The sequence below is a fragment of the Furipterus horrens genome, unplaced genomic scaffold (genome assembly GCF_987537825.1).
Source record: "Furipterus horrens unplaced genomic scaffold, mFurHor1.1.pri manual_scaffold_8, whole genome shotgun sequence".
NCBI classification, from domain to species: Eukaryota; Metazoa; Chordata; class Mammalia; order Chiroptera; family Furipteridae; genus Furipterus; species Furipterus horrens.
Window position 1 is genome coordinate 109,248,685 of NW_028327178.1, and position 19,150 is coordinate 109,267,834.

Consider the following 19,150-nt stretch of genomic DNA (forward strand, 5'->3'; position numbering starts at 1 on the left):
CTTACAAAATAATAATCTAACCAAAATCATATTAAGAACAAAGCCTTTTCCATGAAATGTAAATGAGTAAAAATGTAGAAAAGTGAAAAACAAAGGACTCAGTGATTGGGACTGAAGCACTCACAAGTAAACTCAGAGCAGTGTCTGGTTCCACCACAAAGGCTTGACGAAGGGCTAAATTGGTAGCTAATTATTTTCATAAGGACAACACTCTCTACAATATTTTTAAAAAATGTTAGTGATTGCTTTTCTCTTCAGGAACATAGCCTCAATGTTACAGTCAGAGTTAGTTATTACCATTATTCAAAGAAACATACTCACACCTAGCCACAGATGCATAGCAAGTACAGGCTGGGGCAAGAGGAGGTTTACAGGTGTTCGTATGGAAAATTGACACTAATTAATAAACAATACAAGAATAAACTGTGTTTCTCTTACCACTATAAACCCACTTTTGCCACACGCTGTATATGAATCAGGGCTTCTCTGTTCAGAGTAGGCCCACGTGGGAGCCTCCTCACTAAGGACCCGTAAGGGCAGCACCAGGACTTCTCCGGCACACCCACTCACCGCTCAGCACCCTCCCCAGCAGTGTCCTCCGTGAGACAAGGAAGAAAGAGGAATCACGAAGAGTCAAAATGTTCAAACACATGAACCAGGAGAAGAGGACAAAGGGAAAGGGCCGTAGAGAAAGGAAGGGGAGTGATACTGCACAGATTGCAGAAGAGAGGCTCACGCACGAAATCCCAACCCCTCACCAGCACGCCAGGGGAGCTGAGGTCATGTGTGGGCGCTTCGTTGCCGAAAGATAAAACAAGTGGATAGTCTAGTAGAGAGCAGGGCATGTTGTCACATTATTTGGTACAATTCAAATGACTCACGTTGCATTTCTTCCTCACTTCTGTATTATACTGCTCACACACCACGCCTGCATCTGAAATTTCAGGTCCCCAGTTTTTTCCAGAAGTTGATAATAAAGATGCACTTTCAGACACTAAAAAATGAAGACAATCAAAATTAAAATACTCATTTTTATGAATTTATCCTTCCTTGTCATGAGGCCGAGAATAAAATCTTATTTTCAGGGTCTACATGTAATCTAAGGGTTATGAAATCAAAGGTGCAGACATATATTTTTTAATCTAAAAATAGCTGATTTATGAAAAACCTTTTGGGTATTAAAGCAGTAATAGTAACATTAAAATGGAACGCTTTTAGATTATTTTTAACTGGTTTTAACTACTTTCATGTTATTAACCCAAGTATTTAATAACACACTGATTTCTTAGTAAGTTCATAATCTAGTACCACAACCTGCGTGAGGCCATCGGTGACGGAAAGATGAGGGGTATTTATGCGTGAAAAAGACCCCACTACACTGTTCACATCAAGTAAATTGGTGGAAAAGCATCCTCCTCCTCGGGTTTAACACAACGTCTTTACAGAGGGATTTGTCTGATGGAGGCGTTCATGATCTAAAACTGCCTTCCCAAATAACTGCATTGGACACATGCCTTTGCTGTACCTACTTTTGTGATCTGCACCTTCAACTTTAGACAGTTTTTGGGGAAGCAAGTTCGCTCTCCCTTCCTCTTCTGCTTCCAACCCTCCTTCGTCGGGATTAGTTAGATTAGCGTCTAGGAACATTCGCTTGCGACTAAGACGGCGTGTAGGGCCTTGGGAACAGAGAAATAATCAGTAGTGCTGCAGTCCTGATCGAATCACCCAGTATGTTCTTGCTTTTACGAGGAAAGCATTTGTCTCAGTTAATTGTTTATATCGTTTTAGGCAACTGCGCATTAACATCTGTCTAGTTCCTTATTTTCATTTTGACATTGACAAACTTGAATGACTTAGTATGACTTAAATACACATAAGGTAGACGTGACTTCCAAGCAGCCCAGGGACGGCCTGACACACAGAAGCAGGGCTGGGGGCACCCACCCGAGGCATGAGCAGAGTCGTCCAGCAGGTCACCCCCTGCCGGCTCGTTCCCTTCAATGGGCGTGGACAGTGGCGACGCAGAATGGCTTTCCTAAAACACGGATCAAAAAGGGGGAGATACCGTGAGTGCGCTCGGACTCTCCTCAGACCATCTCTCTCCCGCCCGAAGTCAGTGAGTGGCGGGTGCTGCCAGCCCTTTTCCCAGATTGTCTGCTTCTCTCCCTCCCTTTCCACGCTGACCCTACCGTGTCTCAACCTAAATTCTTAGGTCAATCTCAATCTTAAGTTACAGTAAGACTTTCCCGCCGGCTTCTGTGCCTATGCCTGCTTTTCAGTTCTTCCTTGTAAGGGCTTTGAATTCTTTGAGTCAGAAAACGGGGAACTGTAGGAAAGGAAAGTCTAAGTTCTTCTCTCAAGCCTGATCTTGAAGACACCCTTTTTCATCCAATCTCCTGTTTACTATTTCAACATACAGGCTGCTTTCTTCCCGTCAACGGAGCTGGTTCCTGCTCAGTACAAGTGCGTGTGCGCTCCCAGCTCCCTCCCTCTCCTTGGACAACGGTCCTTTCCCCACTTGGTCTGTAAGTACCTACCCTCTGCTTAGGTCTAGGTTGGACCCAGCCCGCCCCACGCTGTAAAATGCTGTCTCAGCTTTCTGTAGTTCACACAGTGTCAAAGTATTTTTGTTGATGGAGTGATAGACTTTTAGAGTGATAAAAAGCTCAGCCAAATTCCTATGTAATCATAAAGCCAGGAAGTCCTAGTTATAAATTTGTAAGTAGGTGGTTTAGCAGTATAGGCTCACTATTTAAGATCTTGCTACTTATCATTTTAAAAATTTCAGTTCTTTTCTATGGTCAAACTATCCTACATGCTTTAAACATCACATTTACAGATAATTACAGTTGGAAATATCAAAATATTATAATTATTACAGGCCAGTAATCGACTATCTTAATTAGACCACCCTAGTTTAAAGAAAGCTGGATGCTATACTACCACATGTATCTCCCTTTTGCTTTGTGTATAATTGTCATTGCGACTTGGACGTTTAATTTTCATGAACAGTGTTTTCTCAACGGTAACTGCTTACATCCGTGCAGCCAAGGCAACTGTGTGCTTCTCATTTCGGTGCCACAGCACTTACATTCTTTCCTGTTCACAACAGTGTCATTCTTAATAGGAGTGTACCTGGGCTATGAATACACGAGACATATAGAAACACAAAGGAAGTCAAAAATTAGAGCCCTCCAAAATTAAACCAAAAATACTTAAATTTTGAGGGACTAATTCCCTTTGCTGCTAAAATTCAACACCTATTCAAAATTAAAAGGAAAACTAAAAGCCCTTAGACAACTAGAACATGAACTTGGCACCAAGCATCTACCAGAAAACTGGCTAAGCCTGCCTGCTCGCATGGCGTCTGTTTATTGTTGAGGTGACTGTGACCTCTGGCACAAATCTAGAGAGACCAGAAAGTATAAGGAGTGGAACGGAATGCGAGATTGTCATGAATAACAGTTATAACTCTATACTCAGAATCCAAGAGACTCTAGGCAGGCAGTTCTGGCAGCGTTGCAAAGGTCGTGGGAGGTACAAAATATCAGCACTGTGTTTTAATATAAAAGCAAAAAATTAAACCCAGAAAACAGTTTTTTAACATTTTTTTTTTTTTCCAATACAGCAAAAAGGAAACCCATAATACACCTTGGAACTCATCTAACAAATAGGATAATTTTCTCGGTGGAAGAGTTGGGACAACTTGGTTGGAAATAAGACCAAAAGTAGAAGAGTGCCGTATGTGGGTGAAAAAGCCCAATGTCAACACTGGGAAACGGTAACCCTTTCCTCAGACAAGCTCATTCTAAAATGTGTGTGGACAAGTAAAGGGCCAGGAGAATTCGGAGTGAAAGAGGAAGACCCGGGAGCGGCGCGGGGAGACGCCCTGCGGGTAAAGCCACCCTGGGGGAAGCGGCGGCAGCGGTAGCGCTTCCCTGGCCCGGGCTCCCGTGACGGCGTCAGCGGGACAACGGACGGGCCGCGGAGGGGGTGCCGCGCGTGCTGTTGCCCCGAGTCCCCATCCGTAGGCAGCAAAGCCCGCCACACCGCTGCATCCAGAGCTTAGCGCACCGAGAGAACTTACAACGCAGCAGGCAGCACGCTCGCACAGGAGCCTGTTTAATTTGTCACAGCCCCGTTTTACAGATGAGAAAACTGAGGTGCAGAGGGAACCGTCAACTTGTGAAATGTTACAGAGGCAGCAGACAGTGGAGCCAGGGTTTAATGCAGTTCTGTCTGACTCAAATCTTTTTCAGCTGTACCCAGTTGTCGTGAAAGATATTATCGTGGCAGTCAAGTCTAGAACTTCGTTACTAGTTCAGAATTCTCCCAATTAAGCCATCAAAAAAGGGTGGGGGACTTATAAACTGGTGCTAACGCAAACCTACCCCTTGCAGACATGGCGTTTTTACATGTCTCTCTTTAGCTCGTAATTGACCCTGTTTCTAATGTCTTTTAAAAGACCTGGAGCCCACCTGCATATTTTATTAAGAAATGGTACATATAACAACACATGAAAGGAATTTTTCAATATATTAACTTTAATATGCATACCATCCACCTACTAGTTTTAAAGTTCCTTACAGAACAAAAGCAAACGCTATGGGCCTCCTGTTTCCCTCTACCATTCCTGTCCATTTGCTCCGGCAGCCTGCGAGTAGGTGATGGAAGGTCACGGCCTCTGAGTTATGGGAAGCCCAGGAGAACTGCTGGTGTCGCAGGACTAAGCCTGCTCAACGCCAGGACGTAAAGCCTGTGATCTCACTGTGTAAACACACACGCCGCCCCCGGGGACGCGATCCTGCCTGTCCCAGAAGCCTGGCCAGCGCCCCGCACCCCCGCCCGCCCGTCCTCCTGTCGGCAGCGGACTCCGCCTCTGAGGTTCCCCGAGGCCCCTACACCTGTCGGTAGGCTCCTCCCCTCCAGCCCAGACACAGACCCTTAAGCTAAGCCGACGAGCAGCATGTACTTGGTCACAGAAACCTGCTTCACCCGCTCCCGGTGGATGCACCTGATTAAGGAAACAGACAGTCTTACCGAGGAGGGGGACTGTGCAATGGGTGAGCAGCTTTCTCTCGCATGGAGTATATTTTCCTCACGGTTTTGGGGTGACTTTACTGGATCTCCAACTCCGTATTTACTGTTTAAGGGTTCAGGCGATGAGGGTTTTGAATTCAGCGATGTGGATTTTGTTACGCAGTCATGATCCTGAGTAGAATCCCTTTCCGTGACTTCCTCTACACCTGCATTGCCTCGCACAACACAGACAGAAGAGAGATGGCAGGCGGTGTTGGCGTCTTCTTTAGAAATAGTATGATTTATCAAATCCTCAAGTCTTACTATATTTAAAAAGGATAAACTTTCACTATTAAATCAAGACCAAATTATGTTTAAATTATTATATAAGACTTTAAAAAATATTAAATGGTCCATTTAAAATGTAATTTAACTATAATAACATTCAAAACATTTTCAAAGAAACTCATCTGTAGTGTGAGCTGCTCTGCACTGAGTGCCCTGAGCACCCTGAAGTCGCCCCAGGACTGTCACCTAGTGATGTCACAGAGCTTCGTGGCTGGAAAGGCTCAGGAAATCATTGGCTCTAACCGCTTCACATACAGAGGAGGACATTCAAGACTGCAACAGATCTCAGGTGAGTGAACCTCAGGCCCAGGCGGGGCGTGTGACCTGTCTGAGTGTGTGCCTACCTGTGGTACCAAGCACAGGGGAGATGTTCTAGGAAAGGACAAAGTAGCACTTTAGAGGAAGTAGATGTGTTAGCTCATGTACATCTTGAAATTTAACCGAAGTTACGGACACTCAGATGCTCTGAAACGTCCTCTGACAACTGGAAACATGTCACGCGTGCAGACCTCAGCATCACAGTGACACTGTGCCCAAGTCTCCTTAGCAAAGACCCAGTTCTCAGCATTCATTTAAAAATAAAATTGACTGCCAATAATCTTAATATACCCCTCAAAATTAGTCTTCAAATTATACTTCCATATAGGTAGAGTTATAATAAAAATTATTAAATATTCAACTGAAGAAAAAAAGATACTGACATCTCATTACTTCTACAGATGACGAGCTCGCGGATGAGGGTACAGGAGACCAGGCCAGGCCACTGTCTCCCCGGGTTGCTGCCGGCAGAGGTGGGTTGGCCCGTCCCTTTGAGAGGTCCTTCCGTGTCTCGGCAGAGGAAGCATTCTGCTGTCTCTTTGGCATCTTCATGGTTTTGCTTCTGGAACAGGCATTCTTCTCCTAAATGTATTGATAACTTTCTAATTATACTAGCGTACAAGTAGTTTATACTTGGGCACATAAAATAGTTTAAATTACTTTGAAATCAGAAATGTCTTGTACCCTACATATGGACATAGCAGGACCCACAACACGAGCAGGGGGAGACCAGCACACTAGAAGACATGGGACACAGTCACAAGAAACAGCACACACACATACTGTGACACGTGTCATTAGAGATGGCAACAAGCACTGAGGGTTCAAAGGAGACGACACTCTGTTTAGGGGGGGCAGAGAGGTCCCAGACGCGACGGCCCACAGAACAGAGGCGCGCAGGGTTGCGGCAGAAGGCGCAGCTCACTCTGACAGCTGCAGCCATGGGGCTGTACTGGGGAGGGGGGGGGTGAGCTTGGAAACGTAGTGTGATGCGTTGACTCCCCGACTCCATGGAGACGCCCAGGGTTTCTCTGAAGGGGGACAGGTGAGGGGGGCTGGTCTGGGAAGACTTCCCTGGCTCTATGTACAGTCAAAGTAAGAAGTGATAGAAAACACGGAGACAAGTTATGAAGTCCTTAATGTCTTCCAGATAAGAGATAACAAGGTTCCAAACACGGGGATGTGGAGAGTTAATGATTTGAAGTCAGAAGGGTGTGACATCCAGAGAGCTACCTGTAGTACCACACTCTTTGGGTTCAAACAAATTTGTTTTACCACTTCCTACCTGAGCTGACCATGGGCAAGTTCCTTCATCTCTCTGAGCCTCAATTTTCTCATTTGTAACATGAGATGTCAATAATAGCAGTCACTTACAGTACTTATGGGATTATAAAAAGTCAGACCTATAAGGTATAGATGCTCCTCAGTTTACAGTGAGGTGTGTCCTGATAAACCCACTATCAGCTGAAAACACGGTTAAGTCAGAAGTGCATTCACTACATCGAGCCTACTGAACTACAGTCCCCCTTAACCGTGTTCAGAACAAAACACCCCAAACCCACTGGCAGCCCGGTGCGCGGGGGGCCGGCTGCAGGCCCGGCTGCAGGCCCAGGCGGTCACGGGCCGGTCGGGCTGCGCGGGCTGCCACCGGCCGCACCGTGACCGAGGCGCCACCCCACGCCTCGCTAGCCTGGGAAAAGATAAAACTCGAAACTTGAAGAATGGTCTCTACTGAATGTGTATGCCTTTCACACCGTCATAACGTCAGAACCCTTTAAGTTGAACCATTGTAAGTTGAGGACTGTCTGCACTTACGAGAGTACCTGGCACATTACAGACTTTTTAAAAGCTTTGTTAAGAAAAGCTTTCAAGCACAGGTGGGGAGGGATGTCTGTAACGTAAGGTTGAAGGAAAAAGTCAGGGACGGACAGAGGGGGAACAGTGTATGAGAAGAACCTCAGATCCAGTATTTTTATTGTTAATCAAGAGAGCCCCCCCATTTTCCTAATAGTTTGCACTTTCTTGAAGCATAATTTTGGAAAGATCAGGTACTTCTCTGATTCAAGGATATTATCTTAAAGTTATACAGTCATCCCTCTCTGTATCGCGGTTCACTTATCGCAGCCTCACTGTATCGTGGGATTTTTAAAAACATTATGTTTAATTATTTATTGCAGATTATTCGCTATGTCGTGGGATTTTGCGGTGCTGTACACGTATGTTGTTAAAGGTACGTAGGTTTAAGGTGCAGAATATGTTTAAGAACACAAGTAGTGTTTATAAAAGTGTGGGAAAGGTTAATAAGGGACTGGGAGCAGTTTATAAGTGTGTGGGAAGGGTTTATAAAGCCTTAAAATATATATAAATACTAAAATAAATGTAAGGCCCCTACGTCGCGGATTTTCACCCATCACGGGGGGTCTAAAATGTAATAGCCGTGATAAGTGAGGGATCACTATAATTCTACATCGGTTTTCTAACAGTAATGTCAACTTACTACAAATTTTAACATTATATTGCCTAAGGAGCAATTTTTAGAAGTGTAGAAGACTTCTTATAGAGGGTTAAATCTTAAAAAGAACTGAACAGATAAATTTAACATTGTTACAAAAATGTATTCTATATTAGTTTAAGAGGCGATTAGAGTTATTAATCTGAATTATTTCTATTTACCTCCACTAGTAATTGCTCTTTCGATGATTTTGAAACTTCTTGTTCATATTCTGATTCTGAATTTGAGAGATCTTTGTAATTTTTTTTGGTGTTTGCCACTCTTCGTGGGCGCCTGGTTCTCCCGTCTGGGATGATCTCATCTGCCTTTTTGGTGATGTTTTTCTTGGGTGTCTTTGAGAGAAAATTTCCTGAATATTATATCAATATTTGAATTACAAGAAATACAAGTTATTTGCTATCAAATTGAAGCTGTGATAATATATAAAGTATTTCTAGAAATAAAAAGATTCCTGATTAATATTTTTTAAATGACCAGAGAGAGAGAATTAAAAAACAAAACTTGGAATATACAGAATATTACTTGGCCATAAAAAAAAAGAAATCTTATCATTTGTGACAACATGGATGACCCTAGAGACATGTCAAGTGAAGTAAGTGGGACAGAGACAAGCACCATACGATTACCATTTTATGTGGCATTTCAAAAGCGAAATGAAACAAACCAGCTCATAGATACAGAGAACAGGCTGATGGCTGCCAAAGGGCAGGGGATTAAGAAGCACAAACTTCCAGTTACATGTCTTCTTTTTCAAAGGACTGGATTTTGTAGTTCCAGCCCAAGTGTGTTCTGCATCCCCTTTTTGTCCCTGTCATTAAAGCTCAGAGAGGCCTGATGTGTAAAAAGAAAACGAGGTGTGGAAAACGCCTGCACACAGAGGGTAACGCACACCGCACACCGAGAGCAGGCCAACGCGGCTCAGAACGGCAGAGGCCAAAGGCAGGGCGTAAAGCCCGGTACACCACGGGGCCCAGGTAAGTGACAAGGGGAAAATGAGTTTTAAAGGGCCCTCTGAACACAAACTTCCGAGTTTTACCATTTTAGAGCTTGGTGGTTCCCTTTCCAAAGATGGTCCTGCAATTCAAGAAAACAAGGTTAAAATTTTCAAATGGATAAAAGCTGGCATTAAAACGTATTAGAATGTTTCCGCATATGTTATAATCATAAAAAGAATACATTTTAAAACTCGAACTTTACATTTCAAGATGATTTGAGGCTAAATTGACATTGATAACTTTAACTGTATAATATTTGATAGGAATGACCAATTCCTCTTATATTATAAAACTTCTTAAACATACAAGAGAATATGTAAGTTATGAAGTTAACACCCATGATTCTACCACTTGGTTTGCGAACTAGATTGTGAATAATGTTGAATCTACTTATGTGTATTTTTTCTGTGACCCTCCATATCTCCTCTGCTGAAAGAGAATCACTATCCTGAAACCTGTTTCTCACTTGATTGCAAAAAACAATTTTAATTCAGATGTGTATCCCTAAACAACATGATGAACTCTATAAAATAAAATCACGTCGTAAGTAATGTTCTGCGACTTGTTTTGCTTTTCAGTCACTGTGTTTCTAAGATTTGCCCACATTCTTGAGAGTGGCTTTCGTCCCTAACCCCTTTTCTGCCTTTCAAGCCCAGATTCGACTTCCTAAATATTCTCTGAAGCCTAAGAGCAGGATTATCCAAGCAGAGGAAGCAATAAAGGTCTGGAAGAAAGGACCCCTAATTCTTGTCCCTCAGCCAGTTAGACAATTCACTCAGCAGTTCTCCTGGTTACCAGTGCCTTCATCTGTACACTCTCCCCCCGAACCGGGAGCCCCCGAGAGCGTGTGACTCATGTCTCCCCCGTGCTGCTGAGCCCGCTCACTGGGAGCAGGCCCCGCGGCACCTGTGGGCGCTCCGCAGTGCCTCCCGAGCACCCTGCGCTGCGACACGGCGGTCCCTCACATGCAATTCTGCTGCTCCTCTTCCTCATGCATGTGGCTTGCCTCGCATCTGTTTTCAAGATTCAGCCTCATTTCTAAACACAGGCCAGAGCTCATTTCCGTATCTCCATTTTTTCTTTTAGGCCATCACTCCTCCCCAACCCAATAGGTCACTACGAGTTATTTTTATCCTGAAACAAAATAAAGGCTCATTCCCAGAGGAAAAGTCCAGATAAATAGCGTACGGAGCCCCTGGGACCACTTTCGCATCATGGGGATGCTGGGAGAGGAGACCAAGGAACTGAAAACCTATTTGGAAAAACGACAGAAAACCAACCTAACCTGGTGAAGGAAACAGACAAGTCTAGGAAGCACAGAGTCCCAGAGAGGACCACACCAAGACACATCATAATTAAGATGCCACAGGTGAAAGATAAAGAGAATCCTAAAGGCAGCAAGAGAAAAGCAGAGAGTTACCTACAAAGGGGTGCCTATAAGACTCTCAGCTGATTTCTCAGAGGACACTTTGCAGGCAGGAAGGGACTGGCAAGCAGTATTCAAGGTGATGAAAAGCAAGGACCTACAACCAAGATTCCTCTATCCAGCAAAGCTATCATTTGGGATGGAAGGGCAGATAAAGTGCTTCCCGGACAAGGTAAAGCTAAAGGAGTTCATCATCGCCAAGCCTTTATTATATGAAATGTTAGAGTCTTCTTTAATAAAAAAAAAAAAAAATGAAGAAGGAAGAAGGAAGAAGAAGAAAAATATGAATAAAATGGCAGTAAATATATACCTATTAACAAATGAATACGAAAAAACCAAAGAGGCAGAACAGAAACAGACTCATAGACACGAAGACCACCCTGACAGCTGCCAGATGAGAGGGGGTTATGGGGCACAGGGCACGGTGGAAGGTGGCAGGACTGAGGTGTGCAAACAGGCAGTTATGGGACATTCATGGGGACATCAGGTACAGCACAGGGAATAATAACTCTGTATTGTGTCAGATGGGTTCCAGATTTAGGCAACAATATTTCTGCAAGAAAATTATTTTCCTTTCAATGTATTTCTATTGCATCTATATGAATTCCTCAAAAGTATGTGCATTGGTCTGGCAGGGAATGGGGACGTTATTCAAGCTTTGATTTTAGGTTCATAAGTACTTAAAATATTAGTCACAATAAATACCTAATAAATGAACGACAGCAGGCCAAAAACAGACAAATGATGAGAGTATGTCATGAACCACAGATTATGATAAATCTGATTTCATGCCCTAAGAAGCAGTATAAACATATTAGCAAAAATAAGAAAAGCAAAGCAGAAGCACTGCAGTGTTTGGGTATCTGCTTTCACTTTTTCCTGCTAAACGGGCGTGTGATTACAAATATTGTCCACGTACAGAAACACACTGTCAGTGAACAAAGCATTTTACGCAGCTGAGACGGTACGGTCCTTGGCAGCACTTCTCTGTGCGGCGGTTTCTTACGTGCTCTCCCGCTGTTGCGTTTCGTCTTCCCACTTCTGTTCCTGCTGTAGTCGGCGAGCTGCGGCTTTGGTCTGGGCTCTGTCAGCCAGCTGACGTCGGTCTTGCTGTCGTCACACCTGTATTCTGTGTCAGTGTCACTGAAGAGGTTTCTATTTTTATGACTTGTTACAACCTATTAAAAAAAAGAATCCTTGTAAGAGAGGAAGAAATATGTCGTATATGTCAAGCAAAACAAGTTAAGCCAAAAAAGAAGTCCACCAAAAAGCGAGAAGCACCAACTTCTCGTGTTCTCAGCGCACTGATCTGCCTGGCCTCACGGGCCTGTCCCGGGAGGTCCCCTGGACATCTCGGTCAGAGACCGGCATTTGTGTTGTGTGTCAGCGGTGGCAGTAGTTAAAGGGGACAACGAAACGGCTCACTCCCACGGAAACACAGCCTGCTGCCGTCAGGGGAAGTAACTGAAGTTGCCACATGTGTTACTACATGTTAAAAAAAAGTCAGTGAGAACACAGATAATCTGAGGGGGGAAAATGGTCCAATTATTTCTGTTTCCCAGTTCCGTGACAATCTTTGGTACTGGAAAATTATTAAAAGAAATACTGGTTTTAGTAGACACATCAGGATATTAAAACTTACTCTTTTATCTTTTGTTTTGAGAGAAGGTTCAAGTTCATCAGGATTCCTTAAACCAACCCTTAAACAAAAATATGCATTAATTAATTTTAATTAATTTTAAGTACTTGTTTTCTTAGGGCAGCATGCACTAAACAGTTAGACCTGGGTTTTCAGCCTTACTCTTTACTAGTTCACTATAAAATGCCAGCTAAGTGACTTTCTCTCTCTGACCTCAGTTAATTATAACGTTAGAAGGTTAGATAAAAATACTAAGTCCTTTCAGCTTTATCATGTAAGATTTACAGCTAATATTAAAAGCACACAGAATCTGCATTATTTATTTTAGGAGTACAGTTGACTGTTAAACAACACAGGTTTGAACTGCACAGGTTCACTTATATACAGATTATTTTCAATAAAACCTGCAAATGTATTTTTCTCATGATTTTTTCGCTAGCTTGACGGTCAGAATATAGTCCATAATACATATGACATACAAAATATGTGTTTATCAGCTGTTTATGTTGTTGGTAAGGCTTCTGCATCAACAGTAGGGTATTAGTAATTAAGTTCTGGGGGAGTCAAAAGTTATACACAAAATTTTAACTGCACAAAGGATTGGCGCCCTTACCACCTGTGTGGTTCAAGGTCAACTCCAAATGCTGAAATAATAGGGTCATAACGGAGTAATCATGACAACAGCCCTTTACTCTGCTCTTTTCATATATTAAGAACTCTCAGACAAGACAGACTGGGAGAAAATATTTCAGAAAAAGAACTGAGATAAGCAGTTTAATCTGACCCAACTAATTATAATAAAGCACGTACGGTTTTACTGAATTATCCACGCAGGCTTCTCTAGGTGTAGTTTGAAATTCCTGGATCTATATTGTGAATAAGCATTAAAAAATTTTTTTACTGTCAAAATAAACAAAAACTAAAAGAAAACAAAGTCTAGTCCCTATCGCTTCATATGGCCATAAGGATGTGACAGTAAAACTAAGTTCACTGAAATGGTTTCATATTTAGGAAAGCTAGTGCTGTAAAATATACTAAAAACAAAATAGTCATTTAAAAATTTTAAAGAATCGTAAAAAAGTTAAATTGCTGTATCCAGGAAAAGTGACTTTCTTGGTGAAGTAGTCTGAGTACCTCTGTGTCCCAATTACTCGTTTTTCTCTTACAAAGTTGTACACCTGAACTTCCTATCATGTTATTAACCAATGTTACTCCAATATATTTAATAAAAATATAGAATATATATTTTAAAAGCATATCTTTAAGAGGATGGAAATAAGATACACGTTCTAGTAACTGCATGATAAATACAAAATAAATATAAAATAACTACAGATTTCTAGCTTACTCCAAGTTTTATAATAGGCTCATCAGCTCCATTCAGATTAAAATTGTAAACATCATTCCTGTAAAAATGAAGAGAAATATTAACTCCATTATGTAATAACTTTATTTTCAAATATGAAGAAAGTTGTAAAATTTGCAAAACGTCACTTACAGCGGGCGCTCAGACGCAGCACTGACCAGAGCGGTCTTCAGCTGCCTGTAGCTTCTCTTCTGGGCCCGCTCCTAAGCACAGAAGAGGCCGACATGAAACCACTCAGACTTGGACACCCCTGCACTTGGCAGGTAAGTAACACATGCAGTTAAATCTTCATGTATTTGCTGGCTGTTTTTCCACTAAGATAAATTTTACACTTTTAACAGTTTTCTTACTGTGAATTAAATAAAAGTATTAAACCTCCATAGTTAAAAATACTGAGGCCTTCAGCATGAACTAAAAACATAACAAAGTGGTATAACTCAGATAACATTGTCCATAGATGAAATGACCTCACTGGTATCCTACACCCTGAATCTTAGTGATTCTAGAATCATGCGCACGTAAAAAGCACTTTCTCCCCCATACTAATTTGCTTTAAATTCTTAAGTAGAAAAACTTTCGGAGAGCCTAAAGTTTATGTAAAATCTAATGTGAAAGACTCAAATTAATACCAATGACCTAGGTCTGTTAGGGAAAAACATGTGTAAGATTACTACTGTAGCCTGCTGCTCAAAATATAGTCAACCCCATCAAAAAGCAGTGAGGGCAGAGAAGTTGTTAAATAAAATTTTAATAAAGTAATTATTTTTATTTTAAATTCTCACTGAGGATATGTTTTTATTGATTTCAGAGAGAGAGGGGAAAGGGGGTGCGGGTGGAGGAGGGGGGAGGAGGGGGAGAAATATCGGTCAGGTGTCTCCCGAATGCGCCCAGCCAGGGACGGAACCTGCAGCCTGGGTCTGTGCCCTGACTGGGAATCAGACCTGCAGCCTCTTGGTGCGCGGTATGATGCTCCAACTAATCCAACCACCCAACCAGCTTCATCTTCAATTTTTAGTATTTTTGGCTACTTTTTATAGGTTTGTGTTATTCCAAAAAATCTCTCTTGATATATTACTTCTCTGATCACTTTATTTGACTTAACCTCTTTAGTATGATTTTTAAGCACTGTTCAGACACATTTGTTCATTTCATCTTCTGCATGCCGGTGTGTGCTAGGCATCACAGAGGACGTAAAAACGAGCAAAGATATCACAGAAGATGCAAGAATGAGAAAAGATGTCACACAACACACAAAGATGATTCTAAACAGTTACAGTCTGGTAAAAGAAGTGTCAAAAAAAAAACTGCAATAGTGCAGAAAATATCAAAAAGGTAAAAGCAACTATAGTGCAGATTCCGAATTCTTGCTCATTTGGATTCTGAATCAGGGCACCTTGGAAATTTCTGTCAAGAAGCTAGACTCAGAGGTAATTCTTGCAAGGAGGGGTAAGTTCCCAGGATCAGAAAAGAAGGTGAGAGCCTGCTGAGTCAGTTCCAAGTCTGTCCAAAGGTGGAGGAAAAAAACACTTCAGGGAATCTCAAGGTATATTTCAGCTACACAAACCATGCCCAGGAAACTAACAGTAGGAAACCAGACTGACTTTTAAAGGGACGAGGGAGCCAGGCTCATTCTCCACACTTAACTCCATAAGCACCAGGAGGTGACAAGGCGGAAGCTGTGCGATTCAGAAAGAGCGTGGCCGGCAGCGCGTGAGTCGGCACAGAGAGACGCAGAGGTGTGAGACTTGGTACGCGCTACTGTAACAATCCAGGGAGCAGAGATTTAGAACTCAAACTAGAAAGGCAGGAGTTGGGAAATTCAAGAGGGACTTATGAAAAGTAAACCTCAAAACTTGAAACTATGTGGAGAGAGAGAGAGAATGAGGAATAAATAAAAGATTATTATCTTAAGCCTGGATAAATAATAAACATTTTTAACAAAAATGGGGATTTAAGAAGGATCTAATTGTCAGGAGAGAGAGAAGTTGCTAGAAAAAAAATGGGAGATAAAGATATACTGAATCATGAACCAAAAAGTAATGGTAACACACTCACACATGTAACGGAGCCTTTGCTCTGAAATGCAGATCAGAGGGCTTCCTGGAGTACTTCCCACTAGACATGTCAGTAGCTTAATCCACTTTCCGATGTGCCAAACACATTAAATCTAATGACATCCTACCGCTCTTCTATGTCAGTGTTTGCAGTCAACTATTACATATATTTTAGTGTACAGTCAACTATACATATATATCTGGTGTAGATAAATGAAACTTACCTTACTGAGCTGCAGATCAGATTTGTTGGGAAAACCACTATAAAAAAGGTTTTGTCAAAATTATAAAAGCAATTAAATATCAGAAGAATGTTTTTCACAAAAGGCATTTTATATAAGGCCACTGAGTCTACATTCAAAACGCCGCCAACGCCGGGAACGTGGCAGCAGCAGCCCGAGTTCTGCAGCTTCGCTCGCAGCAAGCAGCACAACAGTGTTTAATCCTAAGCCGAGTCATTCATGGAGCAGGAGGTGCCAAGTAATTTAAATGGAATGGTTCTGCCATGCAACTAATTTTTTACATGCCCTATAACAAGACTGGAATAAATTTAAATGTGAATGAGCCAACAGGCATCCTATAAAAGTACATTTTGTAAAAAGAAAATAACTAGCCCTCAGAAAGATTATAAACAAGGAATACATAATCATTATATGATAGTAACTCATTTCAGCCCATTTAAATTTCGTTCCATTGAGCAATATATTTAATTATACTTCATTTTACTCATCAGTAGGCTCAATAAAAAATTCCTGTGATGTCTATATCCTGAAGATTTCTAAAACGGTATGCTGTGTAAATATCGTGTTTTTGACACCTTATAAAACGTAATCAGGTACGAAAATGCCTAGTGCCAAATTTCGTCCTGAGCTGCACAGCTCCGGCGTGGAGAAGGAAGCACCGTAACTGTGTTCCCTACTGGAAAGCTACGTTATTGTAACACGCGGACAACGGACGCTGAGCCGGCGTAAAACAGCCGGGGCGTGTCTGTCAGAAAGGCCCCCCGCCCGCAGCGTGAGCGCCTACCTGTCCGGCAGAGGCTCCGTCCCGCGTCCTGCGGACTGTGTGCCACCCCTGGCTTTGTATCGCTCCTTGATGTGGCTTATCAAGGATTCTGCAGCACCAGGAAGCGCTTTCCCCTTGGCCTTTTCTCTCTGAAACAATTTATAAGTTACTTACAATCCCTACAAGTTAACCTTCAAATGAAAATAAAGGCTGAGGAAATTTTAAATCTGCTTCTTTGCACAACCGCAGCGGGAGACAAAGGGGGTCAGAGACTATTGGTACGTCTGGGCTTTGTGAGGCGGCAGAAGGAGCCAGGGCGCGCCTCTAGGGCACAGGAAGACTCCGCTCACCAACGGCACCCCTGTCCGCGGCGTGAAGTGGGAACGCCCACGGACAGGGAAGGAAGGACGGGCGCTGAGAGGGAGGGTAAGCGCCCTCTGAGAAGCCCGGCCCGGGCAGCTCTGTACGCAGGGGCAGAACAGTCTGCGGGACAGCGGGGCGGCCCAGCGAGAGGACTCAGGGCAGGAACCAGTATCATACTGAATGGCAACTGTAATTGAAAATAACAATATATATCACTAAAATTAATCCCACCTGTAAACTTTAAAGCTGTGCAACAGGAAATTTAATGTAACTGGAGAATTAAAAGTTACCTACAGACTTCCTGCACGTGATACCTGCGCACCTGCCAGCTGTGCCGCAGCGGGCACCCGTGTTTCCCCAGAGCCAGGCCCAGAGCGGGGGGCCTGTGCTGAAGAACGAGGTGTTACGAATGTTCCTTCCGTCTCTTCTGTTACAAAGCAGGCATACTACGGGTGTGCAGAAATAAAACACACAGGAAGCTCACCGTGTTTTCTTGTCTCGGATCCCAGGAATTAAGTTCAGACGGTTCTTTCCTTGACTTTCCATGACTCTTCGCACTCTTACCAGGAGAAGGGCTTTCGTCACCAGTAGCAGTATTCACATCCTTAGACAATATGTATTTCTTCCTATAGATGAGAGATTCTTCAACTGTCTTACTTAGGAGAACCGATTTAAAAGTAGTTTCAGATTTAATATGCCAATCGCTCTGCTTGGCATTTTCAATGCTCTTCTGCCCTGAGCGCTGACTTAGTGGTTGGTCGTTTCTTCTGCAAACGTCTCCTTTTGCTTTCTCTGCTCTGTGATGCTGCACCTTTCCTGCTTCTTCAGAATTATCATCGGGTAATGAAGAGGATGATTTCTGTTCAGTAACTTTCTTGATAGCAATATCTAGTGGGAAAAAGAAATTAATCCTTATCAATAAACTGATAATGTATAACATTTATTAAAACCAAAGATACTGTCAGACATTTCAAGAAATGAATTATTTCCCGGAACCACTGTTACATAGAGAGGAACTACAGTTGACCCTTGAACAACATGGGGTTAGGGGTCAAAAATCCACACATAACATGTGACTCCCCAGCACTTAACAACTGATAGCCCGCTGCTGACCAGAAGCCTTACAAAGAACAGAAGCAGCTGATTAACACATGTTTTGTATGTCACGTGTATTATGTACTGTATTCTTTACTAAGCTAGAGAAAAGAAAATGTTAAGAAAATAACGAGGATGAGAAAAATACATTTACAAAATTTATTGAAAAAAACCTGCATATACGTGGCCCCATGCAGTTCAAACCTGCATTGTTTAAGGGCTGACTGTTACGCTTCCCCTTGATTAAACGTGTCTCCTTGTGAGGCAGTACCTGCTCTCCGTCTGTGGCACAGATTAATATTTGTCACGGGCGTCCAACATGCCAGCTTAGAGGGCACTTTATTTCCATGGCTGTTGTATGAGACACCAGGAAACCTGGAAAGTAAGTTCATTTGCTTAATATAGCACAAAACATTAGCTACGACAGCCGTAAGGCCTTGATTCTGAAAAACTTAATCCATGTTTATTGATAGCAATTTTTAACAATCAATTATGAAAATGTTTTCATAAGTCATTATGAAAGTTAAATTTTACCACATAATTGATCAGATTAAAGACTTAAAAGTTCCATTATTGCGTCTATATTTCTATATCCCTAAATTAGGTTAAATTTCTTTCCATTCATACTTTATTGTTTTTGAAATCTCATTCATTTTAAGTCTCAACTGAAAGGAGTTGTGTTGGTTGATTGGATAAAACATAGACTGTTCCTCAATGTGCTAGCATAATGCGTGAGAGATGATTACTGCTATAGCAATAGTACATTTTAAGACTAGAAAGGCCTTTTCTTTTAAATTTCTTACATTCGTCTAAAAGTAACAATATACACTGAAAGGTGTGACGGGTTCTCTCATACTCACAAAGGTTTATTTATTTTTCCCGATGCCTGCGAATCAGAAACAATATACTGGGGTCCATCTAAATAAAACAAAAAGTATGGTATTTTCATTTTTTCATGGAGTTGGCAAGGCAAAATTGGTATAGATTTTGAACAAGGGTTACATATCGGG

At 42.2% G+C, this 19,150-nt stretch overlaps 1 protein-coding gene across 1 annotated transcript in view; it reads right to left on the bottom strand.

Moving 5' to 3' along the window:
- Positions 1 to 19,150, bottom strand: part of SYCP2 (synaptonemal complex protein 2) — a 46,355-nt gene that overhangs the window by 2,633 nt on the left and 24,572 nt on the right. Inside the window, exons 19-34 of the mRNA XM_090285055.1 lie at positions 18,372 to 18,535; positions 17,530 to 17,956; positions 16,704 to 16,831; positions 15,902 to 15,938; positions 13,756 to 13,826; positions 13,606 to 13,663; positions 13,068 to 13,123; positions 12,261 to 12,318; positions 11,625 to 11,796; positions 9,234 to 9,271; positions 8,359 to 8,529; positions 6,069 to 6,267; positions 5,041 to 5,246; positions 1,945 to 2,035; positions 1,530 to 1,676; positions 882 to 994 (exon numbers count right to left, since the gene is read on the bottom strand). Coding sequence (XP_090141181.1) covers positions 882 to 994; positions 1,530 to 1,676; positions 1,945 to 2,035; positions 5,041 to 5,246; positions 6,069 to 6,267; positions 8,359 to 8,529; positions 9,234 to 9,271; positions 11,625 to 11,796; positions 12,261 to 12,318; positions 13,068 to 13,123; positions 13,606 to 13,663; positions 13,756 to 13,826; positions 15,902 to 15,938; positions 16,704 to 16,831; positions 17,530 to 17,956; positions 18,372 to 18,535 — 2,136 coding nt within the window. The remainder of the gene's footprint in view (positions 1 to 881; positions 995 to 1,529; positions 1,677 to 1,944; positions 2,036 to 5,040; positions 5,247 to 6,068; positions 6,268 to 8,358; positions 8,530 to 9,233; positions 9,272 to 11,624; positions 11,797 to 12,260; positions 12,319 to 13,067; positions 13,124 to 13,605; positions 13,664 to 13,755; positions 13,827 to 15,901; positions 15,939 to 16,703; positions 16,832 to 17,529; positions 17,957 to 18,371; positions 18,536 to 19,150) is intronic.